General features: G+C 55.4%; 1 protein-coding gene across 1 annotated transcript in view; it reads left to right on the forward strand.

Annotated features, from left to right (window-relative positions):
* Positions 1-14,133, forward strand: part of HSF1 (heat shock transcription factor 1) — a 34,929-nt gene extending 20,796 nt beyond the window's left edge. Inside the window, exons 7-13 of the mRNA XM_061364071.1 lie at positions 227-314; positions 3,870-4,006; positions 4,813-5,037; positions 11,168-11,273; positions 12,172-12,237; positions 13,566-13,635; positions 13,931-14,133. Of these exons, the coding sequence (XP_061220055.1) occupies positions 227-314; positions 3,870-4,006; positions 4,813-5,037; positions 11,168-11,273; positions 12,172-12,237; positions 13,566-13,635; positions 13,931-14,133 (895 nt within the window). The remainder of the gene's footprint in view (positions 1-226; positions 315-3,869; positions 4,007-4,812; positions 5,038-11,167; positions 11,274-12,171; positions 12,238-13,565; positions 13,636-13,930) is intronic.
* The last annotated feature ends 808 nt before the right edge of the window (positions 14,134-14,941 follow it).

Consider the following 14,941-nt stretch of genomic DNA (forward strand, 5'->3'; position numbering starts at 1 on the left):
CATGGAGACGAGGCCCTCAGTGCCATGGACCACCAGTTGGCTGGCAATGGTTGGACTGGGTGGGCTTCAAAGATCTTTCCCAACCTAACCCCATGATGCTTCCCCACTCATCCCTATGGGAAGTGGCACCTCCTATGCCCGCATCCCCATGGGGACCCCCCCCCCGTATTGGTGGGTGCAGGATGCGGTCCCTGGGTGATGCTGGGTGCTTGGCTTTGTCTTGCAGCCCCCTGATGCTGAACGATGGCAGCCCAGCACATTCCATGCCCAAGTACAGCCGCCAGTATTCCCTGGAGCACTCCTCCCCATACACAGTGAGTACCCTACTCCCGGATAGGGGACACGGATCCAGGGATCCATAGGGAAGGGATGCGCTGCAGCATCCCCATCCAAGGCTCTTCCAACCTCCTGCTTCCCTCTTCATCCCATCCCTGCATCCCTCATCCCAAGGCTCCATCCAGGCACTGGAGCTGCTCTCAGCAGAGGGGTGGCCCTGGGGATGGATGCTCTGGAATGTTCCCACTGGATCCCAATGGATACTGGGGGCTGCCCCATTAGGGTTCTTTTGGCCAAAATCAAGTGGAGTTATCAATGCTTATGGGTTTAACACTGTATTAGAGACTGTAGGGATAGGTGATGGGTTCAGACTGGAACAGAGGGGGTTTCCCTGGGATACTGGGATGAAGTTCTTCCCAATGAGGATGCTGGGATGAGATAAAGGGAGGAGTTTGGGATGCTCCATCCCTGGCAGGTTGGACACAGGGGCTTGGGGTACCCTGCTCCAATGGAGCTGGAGCATCCCATGATCCCATTATTCCATATGTCTGTGCCCTCCCATCCTTTTGAAGCACCCCCTTCACACAGGCCCTGAACCCTTCAGGGACACCACAGGATGCTTTTGAGTGCCTCAAACTGCCCTCTGGGTACCAAAAGCCTCATCCCATGCCCTCAGATCCATGCAGCTCCTGGCATCACATCCATGCAGCTCCTGGCATCACATCCATGCAGCTCCTGGCATCACATCCATGCAGCTCCTGGCATCACATCCATGCAGCTCCTGGCATCACATCCATGCAGCTCCTGGCATCACATCCATGCAGCTCCTGGCACACATCCATGCAGCTCCTGGCATCACATCCATGCAGCTCCTGGCATCACATCCATGCAGCTCCTGGCATCACATCCATGCAGCTCCTGGCATCACATCCATGCAGCTCCTGGCACTGCATCCATGCAGCTCCTGGCATCACATCCCTGCAGCTCCTGGCATCACATCCATGCAGCTCCTGGCATCACATCCATGCAGCTCCTGGCATCACATCCATGCAGCTCCTGGCATCACATCCCTGCAGCTCCTGGCATCACATCCATGCAGCTCCTGGCATCACATCCATGCAGCTCCTGGCATCACATCCATGCAGCTCCTGGCATCACATCCATGCAGCTCCTGGCATCACATCCATGCAGCTCCTGGCATCGCATCCCTGCAGCTCCTGGCATCACATCCATGCAGCTCCTGGCATCACATCCATGCAGCTCCTGGCATCACATCCATGCAGCTCCTGGCATCACATCCATGCAGCTCCTGGCATCACATCCATGCAGCTCCTGGCACCACATCCATGCAGCTCCTGCCATCTCATCCATGCAGCTCGTGGCACTGCATCCATGCAGCTCCTGGCATCGCATCCATGCAGCTCCTGGCATCACATCCATGCAGCTCCTGGCATCACATCCATGCAGCTCCTGGCATCACATCCCTGCAGCTCCTGGCACTGCATCCATGCAGCTCCTGGCATCACATCCATGCAGCTCCTGGCATCACATCCATGCAGCTCCTGGCATCACATCCATGCAGCTCCTGGCATCACACCCATTCAGCTCCTGGCATCACATCCATGCAGCTCCTGGCATCACATCCCTGCAGCTCCTGGCATCACATCCATGCAGCTCCTGGCATCACATCCATGCAGCTCCTGGCATCACATCCATGCAGCTCCTGGCATCACATCCCTGCAGCTCCTGGCATCACATTCATGCAGCTCCTGGCATCACATCCATGCAGCTCCTGGCATCACATCCATGCAGCTCCTGGCATCACATCCATGCAGCTCCTGGCACTGCATCCATGCAGCTCCTGGCATCACATCCATGCAGCTCCTGGCATCGCATCCCTGCAGCTCCTGGCATCACATCCATGCAGCTCCTGGCATCACATCCATGCAGCTCCTGGCATCGCATCCCTGCAGCTCCTGGCATCACATCCATGCAGCTCCTGGCATCGCATCCATGCAGCTCCTGGCATCTCATCCATGCAGCTCGTGGCACTGCATCCATGCAGCTCCTGGCATCACATCCATGCAGCTCCTGGCATCACATCCATGCAGCTCCTGGCATCACATCCATGCAGCTCCTGGCATCACATCCCTGCAGCTCCTGGCATCACATCCATGCAGCTCCTGGCATCACATCCATGCAGCTCCTGGCACTGCATCCATGCAGCTCCTGGCACTGCATCCATGCAGCTCCTGGCATCACATCCATGCAGCTCCTGGCATCGCATCCCTGCAGCTCCTGGCATCACATCCATGCAGCTCCTGGCATCACATCCATGCAGCTCCTGGCACCACATCCATGCAGCTCCTGGCATCACATCCATGCAGCTCCTGGCATCACATCCATGCAGCTCCTGGCACTGCATCCATGCAGCTCCTGGCATCACATCCATGCAGCTCCTGGCATCACATCCATGCAGCTCCTGGCATCACATCCACACCACCCATGCAGCTCCTGGCATCACATCCATGCAGCTCCTGGCATCGCATCCATGCAGCTCCTGGCATCACATCCATGCAGCTCCTGGCACCACATCCCTGCAGCTCCTGGCATCACATCCATGCAGCTCCTGGCATCACATCCATGCAGCTCCTGGCATCACATCCATGCAGCTCCTGGCATCACATCCCTGCAGCTCCTGGCATCACATCCATGCAGCTCCTGGCATCACATCCATGCAGCTCCTGGCATCACATCCATGCAGCTCCTGGCACTGCATCCATGCAGCTCCTGGCATCACATCCATGCAGCTCCTGGCACTGCATCCATGCAGCTCCTGGCACTGCATCCATGCAGCTCCTGGCATCACATCCATGCAGCTCCTGGCATCACATCCATGCAGCTCCTGGCATCACATCCATGCAGCTCCTGGCATCACATCCATGCAGCTCCTGGCATCACATCCATGCAGCTCCTGGCATCACATCCATGCAGCTCCTGCCATTGCATCCCTGATGCCATCACCTCCATGCAGCTCCTGCCACCTCCTGGTCCCCCTTTCTGTGCCCCCCAATCCACCCTTGGATGCTCAGAAGCCATCGGTGCCCTGAAGCCTCCATCCAGAGCTGTGTCTGTGGAGGCTCCCCACCAGTGCTCCCCACTTTATCCAGTAAGGAATCCTGCTGCCACTGGTGTGACCGGAGCAGAGTGGGATGTTCCACCATGGCCAGCCTGCAGCACAGAGCATCCCCACATCTTCCTGCTGGCCATGAGATGCAATCCTTTAGGGTTATCCCATAGGATTTCAATAGGGAAGGAGGTGCGGGGTCGTATCCATGCCATCCCAAAGTGCTCCTTTAACCCCCTACAGCAGGGAATGGGATGCACGCAATGATGGACCACGATATTCCCCACTTTCCCCCCCTGTTTTCCTACTGTTCCTTTAACCTGGAATCCCCTTTGCCCCATGGATGCTTTCTCCCATAGGGGGATGAGGGTTATGATGTGCTTCCTCTGCTCCATCTCCCAACACGGGGCAGTGCCCAGTCTGTGCCCAGTGCTTCACACTGGGAATGCTGTGATTGTCATTGCAGGCTTCTTCCCCAGCATACAGTGGCTCCAACCTCTATTCCCCGGATTCTTCAGCCAATTCTGGTCCCATCATCTCCGACGTGACCGAGCTCGCCCAATCCAGCCCCTCAGCATCCCCCAGCGGCAGCCTCGATGGGAGGTACCTTCCTCTTCCATCCCTTGGGAGATGCATGGAAGCATGGGGTGGGATGGGAAGAGAAGGCTCAAGGGGGATCTGATGGCTTGGTGGTGATGGTGGCCTGGTACCCTTGGTGGTGATGATGATGTCCTGGTACCCTTGGTGGTGATGATGTCCTGGTACCCTTGGTGGTGATGATGTCCTGGTACCCTTGATGGTGATGATGTCCTGGTACCCTTGGTGGTGATGATGTCCTGGTACCCTTGATGGTGATGATGTCCTGGTACCCTTGGTGGTGATGATGTCCTGGTACCCTTGGTGGTGATGATGTCCTGGTACCCTTGGTGGTGATGATGTCTGGTACCCTTGGTGGTGATGATGTCCTGGTACCCTTGGTGGTGATGATGCCCTGGTACCCTTGGTGGTGATGATGTCCTGGTACCCTTGATGGTGATGATGTCCTGGTACCCTTGATGGTGATGATGTCCTGGTACCCTTGATGGTGATGATGTCCTGGTACCCTTGGTGGTGATGATGTCCTGGTACCTCCCCTGTGCTGCTCCTGTTCCATTTGCCTGTTCCCTCCTCCAAAGCCCCCTTCTTTTAACAGTACTGTTCAGACAAACCCCACCCTCCTCCCATCCATCCTCCCTGTACCCCAAATCCTCCCACCCCATCATCCCCAAGACCCCCACTGCTGATGCAGGAGCGAGCTCAGAGCAGGGATGCTCTGATACCTGGACAAGGGGTATGTGTGTGTGTGTGTGGGTGTTCTATGGGGCCAAACACGTTCCCCTCTCACCATTCCCCCCCCATTGCTATTCCAGGAGCAGCCCCATGGTGCGGATCAAGGAGGAGCCCCCCAGCCCCAGCCGCAGCCCGCAGGTAGAGGAGGCCGGTCCTGGGCAGCCTCCTACCATGGAGCCCTCGCTCTTCCCTTCCACCTTCATTGACTCCTTCCTGCAGGAGCCTGAACCCAGCACCGGGGCTGCAGCCAGCACCGGTCCCACGCAGCCGCAGCCCAAGTGCCTCAGCATCGCCTGCCTCGACAAGTGAGTGCTATGGGGGGGATGAAGGGACCTTAAAGCACCCCCAGCTCCATCCATTTCCATTGGAGCAGGATGCTCCGAGCCCCTGTGTCCAACCTGGCAGGGATGGAGCATCCCAAACTCCTCCCTTCATCCCCTTCAGCACCCTCATGGGGAAGAACCCCCCAAGATCCCATCAACTCTTCCCTCTTCCTCCTCATCCCATCCCTGCATCCCTCATCCCAAAGCCCCCCTGCAGGCCCTGCTCTCAGCTCTCCCCTTCAGAACCCTTCTCCTCTCCATGCTGCCCCATCCCTTAGAGCATCCTCACATCCCTCTGCAGTTTGGCACCCCAGAGCAATGGGGTGGAACCCCCTCTTCTGACCCATGGTTCAGCTCCCAATGGGGCTCAGGTGGAGGTGCCTTGTGCCCTATGGCCCTGTCCCTCTCTATGCTCTGCTTTGCCCATCCCACATTCCCATGGGATGCAGTTTGGCCTCCTGGCCCCAGCCATGGTGAACGTTATCCCAAGGCCATAGCATGCCCCATCCATGGCAATGCTCAAGGGCAGGTTGGACACATTGGGCATCCTGCTCCAATGGATGGGGATGGAGCTGGAGGAGCTTGAAGGTCCCTTTATCCCAACCCATCCCATGGCTCCATGCTCACATTGAGTGGGGATCAGAGGTACCCTTCCACCATTGAGCACCCCACAGACCTCATGGGTGCTCCTGCAAGGGATGGGGTCCAAAGATAGGGAGCTCTTTATCCACATGGGATGCCAAGAGCATCTCCATATCCACATGGAGATCTCACATCTCCCATATGAAGATCTCACATCTCCTTCTCCATATGGAGATCTCACATATCCCATATGGAGATCTCACATCTCCCATATGGAGATCTCACATCTCCCCTATGGAGATCTCACATCTCCCATATGGAGATCTCACATCTCCCCTATGGAGATCTCACATCTCCCATATGGAGATCTCACATCTCCCCTATGGAGATCTCACATCTCCCCTATGGACATCTCACATCTCCCATATGGAGATCTCACATATCCCATATGGAGATCTCACATCTCCCACATGAAGATCTCACATCTCCCATATGGAGATCTCACATCTCCCCTATGGAGATCTCACATCTCCCATATGGAGATCTCACATCTCCCATATGGAGATCTCACATCTCCCATATGGAGATCTCACATCTCCCCTATGGAGATCTCACATCTCCCCTATGGACATCTCACATCTCCCATATGGAGATCTCACATATCCCATATGGAGATCTCACATCTCCCACATGAAGATCTCACATCTCCCATATGAAGATCTCACATCTCCTTCTCCATATGGAGATCTCACATCTCCCCTATGGAGATCTCACATATCCCATATGGAGATCTCACATATCCCATATGGAGATCTCACATCTCCCATATGGAGATCTCACATCTCCCACATGAAGATCTCACATCTCCCATATGGAGATCTCCCATCTCCCATATGAAGATCTCACATCTCCCATATGGAGATCTCACATCTCCCACATGGAGATCTCACATCTCCCACATGGAGATCTCACATCTCCCATATGGAGATCTCACATCTCCCATATGGAGATCTCACATCTCCCATATGGAGATCTCACATATCCCATATGAAGATCTCCCATCTCCCATATGGAGATCTCACATCTCCCACATGGAGATCTCCCATCTCCCATATGGAGATCTCCCATCTCCCATATGGAGATCTCCCATCTCCCATATGGAGATCTCACATCTCCCATATGGAGATCTCACATCTCCCATATGGAGATCTCACATCTCCCATATGAAGATCTCCCATCTCCCATATGGAGATCTCACATCTCCCATATGGAGATCTCACATCTCCCATATGGAGATCTCCCATCTCCCATATGGAGATCTCACATCTCCCATATGAAGATCTCACATATCCCATATGGAGATCTCACATCTCCCATATGGAGATCTCACATCTCCCATATGAAGATCTCCCATCTCCCATATGGAGATCTCACATCTCCCATATGGAGATCTCACATCTCCCATATGGAGATCTCCCATCTCCCATATGGAGATCTCACATCTCCCATATGAAGATCTCACATATCCCATATGGAGATCTCACATCTCCCATATGGAGATCTCACATCTCCCATATGAAGATCTCCCATCTCCCATATGGAGATCTCACATCTCCCATATGGAGATCTCACATCTCCCATATGGAGATCTCCCATCTCCCATATGGAGATCTCACATCTCCCATATGGAGATCTCACATCTCCCACATGGAGATCTCACATCTCCCATATGGAGATCTCACATCTCCCACATGAAGATCTCCCATCTCCCCTATGGAGATCTGAGGTCTCCTTCACCACCAAGGTGCTTGATGCCACCCAGCATGGGCTTCCCCAAGGGGACATCCTGCCTGACCACTTGGGTGGCTACAGAACCGGTGGCCAGGGCTAGAGCAGTTGATGCCATCTACCTTGTGTAAAGCATTCCACACTGTCCCATACGACATACTGGTCTCTAAACTGGAGAGCCATCAATGTGATGGATGGACCACTCGGTGGGTAAAGAACTGGCTGGATGGCCTCACACAATGAGTTATGGTCAATGGCTCCATGTCCATCTGGAGACCAGTAACGACTGGTGTCCCTCAGGGGGCTTCATCACCACCATGGACACTGGGATTGATGCACCATCATCAAGTGTGTGATGGCACCAAGCTGTGGGGTTGGGCTGATGCCAACCTCATGGGGTTCAACCATGCCAAGGGCAAGGTCCTACACTTGGATGGGAGCAATCCCAGGTTGGGTAGAGAAGGGATTCAGGACCTGGGGATGCTGGTCCATGGGGGGATGAACATGAGCAGGGTGCAGTGTGTGCTCTATGAGCCCCTAAACCAACCCCATCCTGGGCTGCATCCCAAGGAGTGGGACCAGCAGGGAGAAGGAGGTGATGCTGCCCCTTTATTCTGCTCTGGTGAGGCCTCACTTGGAGCATTGGGTGCAGGTCTGGGGTCCTCAGCATAGAAAGGACATGGGGCTGATGGAACAAGTGCAGAGGGGGCCATGGGGATGCTCCCATATGGGGATAGGATGGGAGAGTTGGGATGAGGATGCGTGGAGACCTCAGAGCAGCTTCCAGTGTGTGAAGGGGGCTATAGGGATGCTGGGGATGGGCTCTCCATTAGGGACTGCAGTGATGGGACAAGGGGTAATGGGGTCAAACTGGAACAGGGGAGGTTTAGATTGGATCTAAGGAGGGAATTCTTCCCTGGGAGGATGCTGAGGCACTGGGATGGGTGCCCAGGGAGGTTGGGAATGCTCCATCCCAAGGCCAGCTTGGATGAGGCCTTGGGTACCATGGGTTAGTGTGAGGTGTCCCTGCCCATGGAACTGGGTGAGCTTCAGCTCCTTCCCAATCCAAACCATTCTATGGGGGACCCCAGCCCCTCTCCCTTGACCCAGTCACTGTCATTGTCCCCTGGATCCCCATCCTTAGGGACCACGCTCCACTGATTCCCTGCTTCATTGGAGAAGGGGAGCTTTGCATCACCCCATTGTGAGCCTCCTGCCCCCCCTCCCTTTGTCACTTGATCCACAAAGGGCTCCTCTGTGCATAGGAATGCGATGGGAGCTCAGCCCTCACCTCTATGGGAGCAGCCTTTGAACTGGGGATGAAAGGGGCTCTTTGTATGGGGATACTGGAGCGTGGTACCCAAAGCATCCCCCCCCTGTGCCCATTGAGGGGACTCAAGGGGCCCTTTACAGGAGCATCCTTGCTGGCTCCATGTGTGTGCAGTGAGGGCAGCAGGGATGGGAGCAGGGGGATGGGGTGAATGGGATGGGAGCATTGGGTGCTCCTGGATGCTCCTGGATGCATGGATGTGAATGGGATGTGAGGAGCATTGGATGCTCCTGGATGCATGGATGTGAATGGGATGTGAGGAGCATTGGATGCTCCTGGATGCATGGATGTGAATGGGATGTGAGGAGCATTGGATGCTCCTGGATGCTCCTGGATGCATGGATGTGAATGGGATGTGAGGAGCATTGGATGCTCCTGGGTGCATGGATGTGAATGGGATGTGAGGAGCATTGGATGCTCCTGGATGCATGGATGTGAATGGGATGTGAGGAGCATTGGATGCTCCTGGATGCATGGATGTGAATGGGATGTGAGGAGCATTGGGTGCTCCTGGATGCTCCTGGATGCATGGATGTGAATGGGATGTGAGGAGCATTGGATGCTCCTGGGTGCATGGATGTGAATGGGATGTGAGGAGCATTGGATGCTCCTGGATCCTGGATGCTCCTGGATGCTCCTGGGTGCATGGATGTGAATGGGATGTGAGGAGCGTTGGATGCCCCTGGATGCTCCTGGATGCATGGATGTGAATGGGATGGGAGCATTGGGTGCTCCTGGATGCTCCTGGATGCATGGATGTGAATGGGATGTGAGGAGCATTGGATGCTCCTGGATGCTCCTGGATGCATGGATGTGAATGGGATGGAGGCCCCCCATGGTAGGACCCAGGAAGGGCTTGAAGCTGGGGCTGCCCCATCCCTTGCAGTGCTCAAGGTCTGGAGCCCCCTGCTCCGATGGACGGGGTCCCTGCCCACGCATCCCATCACATCCCATTCCATCCCATTCATCCCATCCCCATCCCCATCCCATCCCCATCCCATTCCATCCCATCCCCATCCCAACCCATCCCATCCCCATCCCATCCCCATCCCATCCCCATCCCATCCCCATCCCCATCCCATCCCCATCCCCATCCCCATCCCATCCCCAAGCTTGGCTCTGCTCTAACCCCCCCTTGGCTCTGTATTGGGATCTCCCCCTCCTTCCTCTTCCTCTCTCCATTACAGATCATGGCCAGGGTCACCATTCCAATGGATGGGAGCGCGGCTCCATCCCTAAGGATCAAGAGCTCCATCCCTGATGGTTCCTTCCTTTTCTATTGGGATGCTTTCCCACTGCAAACCCTATGGGGATGCAGGGATGGGATGAGGAGGAAGAGGGAAGAGCTGATGGGATCTCTCCCATCCATCCCAGTGATCCCCATGGAGCAGGATCCCAGCTTGCTTTCCATGGCAACAGTTTATGGGATGCATCTTCCCCATTCACCCTCTGCGATTCCCATGGGACCAAGTGGCCTCTTCCCAGTGTGTGAATGGGAACCTCCTGGGTCCATGCAGGGATGTGCATTCCCTATGTGTTCATAGGGAATCCGTAATCATCCATAGGGAATCCATAGGAATCCATGGGGAATCCATAAGGAGTCCATAGGGGATCCATATGGAATCCATAGGAATCCATAGGGGATCCATAAGGAATCCATAGGGAATCCATAATAATCCATAGGGAATACATAGGAATCCATAGGGAATCCCTAGGGGATCCATAGGGAATCCATAGGGAACCCATAGGAATCCATAAGGAATCCATAGGGGACCCATAGGAATCCATAAGGAATCCATAGGGGACCCATAGGAATCCATAAGGAATCCATAGGGGATCCATAGGAATCCATAGGGGATCCATAGGAATCCATAAGGGACCCATAGGAATCCCTAGGGGACCCATAGGAATCCATAAGGGATCCATGGGGGATCCGTATGAATCCATAGGGGATCCATTAGGATCCATAGGGAATCCATAAGGGATCCATGGGGGATCCATAGGGACCCGTAGGGGATCCATAGGAATCCATAAGGGACCCATAGGAATCCCTAGGGGACCCATAGGAATCCATAAGGGATCCATGGGGGATCCGTATGAATCCATAGGGGATCCATTAGGATCCATAGGGAATCCATAAGGGATCCATGGGGGATCCATAGGGACCCATAGGGGATCCATAGGAATCCATAAAGGACCCATAGGAATCCCTAGGGGACCCATAGGCCCTCCAGGCCTCACCCATTCGGGTTCCTCATCCTTGCTGCTCCCCTGTGGAACGCTCCAAAGGCTCCTGCACTGGAGGCAGGGATGGGGAGAGCGGGGAGCCCCATGGGGCCGGGGTGAGGTCCATGACCCCCAACCCCTGACCCCCAACCCCTGACCCCCAACCCCTCTGTGCCCCCCCCGCAGGACAGAGCTCAACGAGCACGTGGACACCATGGACTCCAACCTGGAGAGCCTGCAGACCATGCTGAGCACGCACGGCTTCAGCGTGGACACGAGCGCCTTGCTGGATGTGAGTGTGGGCCCCTGGGGGTCGGAGATGGGGACTGGGGGGAATGGGGACCAAGGGGGGGGCCTTCAGGTGGAGCCGTTGGAAAACTCCAGGTGGATCTGCAATGGGTCTGTTGGGCTTCTCCAATGTGATTGGTTGGGCATCTGCGACGGGATTGGTTGGGCATCTCTAACTGGATGTCCAATGGATTGGTTGGGCATCTCCAACTGGATTGGTTGGGCATCTCCAACGGGATCTCTAACGGGATTGGTTGGGCATCTCCAACTGGATTGGTTGGGCATCTCCAGCTGGATCTCCAACTGGATTGGTTGGGCATCTCCAGCTGGATCTCCAACTAGATTGGTTGGGTATCTCCAACTGGATGGGTTGGGCATCTCCAATGGGTCGGTTGGACATCTGCAGTTCCATTGGTTGGACATCTCCACCTGGATCTCCTATGGATTGGTTGGACATCTCCAGCTGGATTGGTTGGGCATCTCCAGCTGGATTGGTTGGGCATCTCCAACTGGATCTCCAATGGATCCTTTGGACATCTCCAGCTGGATTGGTTGGGCATCTCCAGCTGGATTGGTTGGGCATCTCCAACTGGATCTCCAACTGGATTGGCTGGCCATCTCCAACTGGATCTCCAATGGGTCGGTTGGACATCTCCAGCTGGATTGGTTGGGCATCTCCAGCTGGATCTCCAACTGGATTGGTTGGACATCTCCAACTGGGTCTCCAACTGCATCAGTTGGACATCTCCAGCTGGGTCTCCCACTGGATCCATTGGACATCTCCCCCCAGATCTCCCCCTGGCTCCCAAGGCCGGTTCCAGCTGGGAATTCCCATGGCATCCATGGATGCCTGGATTTGAACGCCCTCCATCCCTGTCCTCATCTCCTCTTCCCTTTGGCAGCTCTTCAGCCCCTCCATGACGGTCACGGACATGAACCTGCCCGACCTGGACAGCAGCCTGGCCACTGTGAGTCCTTGGGGAGCCAGCACGGGGCTCCTGAGCTCCTCAGCACCCAGCCCAATGCTTGGTGGGGTGATGAGGATGGAGATGTGGGGCTGGTCCTGAGCAGGACCAATCCATCCTTCATCATCCTTCATCATCCTTCATCCTTCTCCGTCCTTCATCCTTCTTCATCCTTCCTCATCATTCATCCTTCATCCTTCGTCATCCTTCATCCTTCATCCTTCTTCATCCTTCATCCTTCTTCATCCTTCATCCTTCATCCTTCTTCATTCTTCATCCTTCTTCATCCTTCATCCTTCTTCATTCTTCATCCTTCTTCATCCTTCATCCTTCATCCTTCTTCATCCTTCATCCTTCTTCATCCTTCATCCTTCTTCATCCTTCTTCATCCTTCATCCTTCTTCATCCTTCATCCTTCATCCTTCATCCTTCTTCATCCTTCATCCTTCTTCATCCTTCATCCTTCTTCATCCTTCATCCTTCATCCTTCATCCTTCTTCATCCTTCATCCTTCATCCTTCTTCATTCTTCATCCTTTTTCATCCTTCATCCTTCATCCTTCATCCTTTATCCTTCATCCTCCATCCTCCATCCTTCATCATCCTTCATCCTCCATCCTTCATCATCCTTCATCCTTCATCCTTCATCATCATCCCCATTGCTCCATGGGCTTCCCATCAACCTCCCATGGGGATGAGCTTGGCTGCTCCAGAGGTTGGAAGGGAAGGGGGTGATGGGATGGAGCAGGATCTGAGCGGGATGCAGATGGGAAGCATGGAGATCCCCCTCCATGGGCATCAACAGCGCTGGATCCATCCCAAAGGAGGCTCCTTCCAAGAGCCGGATGCGATCCATGGGATGATGGGGATGGATCCTTGGGATCTGCCTTAAGAAGGGGCAGGGAGGAAGCAGGGGCAGAGCAGAGCCCCAGAGCTGGAGCAGTGGTGGCCCCATGGCAGGGCTGCATCCAAAGGAGCATCCTGGGATGCAGGGATGCAGGGATGGGATGAGGGATGCAGGGATGGGATGAAGGATGCAGGGGTGGGATGAGGGATGCAGGGATGGGATGAGGGATGCAGGAATGGGATGAGGGATGCAGGGATGGGATGAGGGATGCAGGGATGGGATGAGGGATGCAGGGATGGGATGAAGGATGCAGGGGTGGGATGAGGGATGCAGGGGTGGGATGAGGGATGCAGGGATGGGATGAGGGATGCAGGGATGGGATGAGGGATGCAGGGATGGGATGAGGGAAGCAGACCCCGGACCACAACTGGGGGTGCTGAGCATCCATGTGCTGGCCAATGAGATCCCGACTCTTTATCCCACAGATCCAGGATCTCCTTTCATCCCAGGAACAGCAGAAGCCCACGGAGCCCGAGGCCGGAGCAGGAGATGCAGGTACCAGCAGCATCCCAGTATCCAATGGGAATTGTGATGATGGAGACGATGGGGAGGGGATGATGGGATGGAGCAGCATAAACCCCATATAGGGGGGGGACCTTAGAGCATCCCCAGTGCCTGAATGGGCTGCAGGGACCATGGAGAGGGGTTGGGATGAGGGATGCAGGGATGGGAAGAGGGAAGAGTTGATGGGATCTTGAGTTCTTCCCTATGGGGACGCTGGAAGGGGATGAAGGTTGGGATGCTCCATCCCAGTCCCACCCCATCCCAGTGTCCCCATCTCTCTCCATAGGGAAGCAGCTCGTGCACTACACAGCCCAGCCCCTATTCCTAGTGGATTCCAGTGCCGTGGACATGGGCTCTGGGGAGCTTCCCATCTTCTTCGAGCTGGGCGAGGGGCCCTATTGCACGGACACCGAGGAATACCCGGATGATCCCACCTTATCCCTATTGGGGGGACCCGAAGCCAAGCCCAAGGACCCCACTGTTTCCTAAGGGATCCGCCTCGGGAATGGCATCCGCACCAAAGGGAATTCCAGGCCTTGCTTTGCACATCCATCCCGGAGCCTCCATTGGGAAGGGGCTCGGAACCGGCTTTGGACCCTGAGCATCCCGACCGACCCCAACCAGGATCCTGCAGCGGTGCCCATGGGTGGACACTGGGATCCTATGGGATGCGCCCATGGAGGGGAAGGGGGAGTGGGATGAGGATGGAGCGGGGGGCAGTGAGGAATGGGGGAGCTTTCCCTAAGGAATGGGGATCCTGAGCATCCCCTAAGGAATGGGGATCCTGAGCTTTCCCTAAGGAATGGGGATCCTGAGCATTCCCTATGGAATGGGGATCCTGAGCATCCCCTATGGAAAGGGGATCCTGAGCATTCCCTAAGGAAAGGGGATCCTGAGCATCCCCTATGGAAAGGGGATCCTGAGCATCCCTATGGAAAGGGGATCCTGAGCATCCCCTATGGAATGGGGATCCTGAGCATCCCTAAGGAATGGGGATCCTGAGCATCCCCTATGGAACGGGGATCCTGAGCATCCCCTATGGAATGGGGATCCTGAGCATCCCCTATGGAAAGGGGATCCTGAGCATCCCTATGGAAAGGGGATCCTGAGCATTCCCTAAGGAAAGGGGATCCTGAGCTTTCCCTATGGAAAGGGGATCCTGAGCACCCCCTATGGAAAGGGGTCCCCCCCATTCCCATCTCCTGCCCCACACCGAGGCGGATGCCACTGGGAAGGAAGCAGCGCCGGAGCCGGCTCCCTTTGGGACATCCCAATCGGCTCCCTCGGATCCTCCATG

This window comes from Neopsephotus bourkii, unplaced genomic scaffold, assembly GCF_033783945.1.
Source record: "Neopsephotus bourkii isolate Nb327-2 ecotype Australia unplaced genomic scaffold, CSIRO-AGI_Nbou_v1 NB_1185, whole genome shotgun sequence".
In the NCBI taxonomy this organism is placed as follows: Eukaryota; Metazoa; Chordata; class Aves; order Psittaciformes; family Psittacidae; genus Neopsephotus; species Neopsephotus bourkii.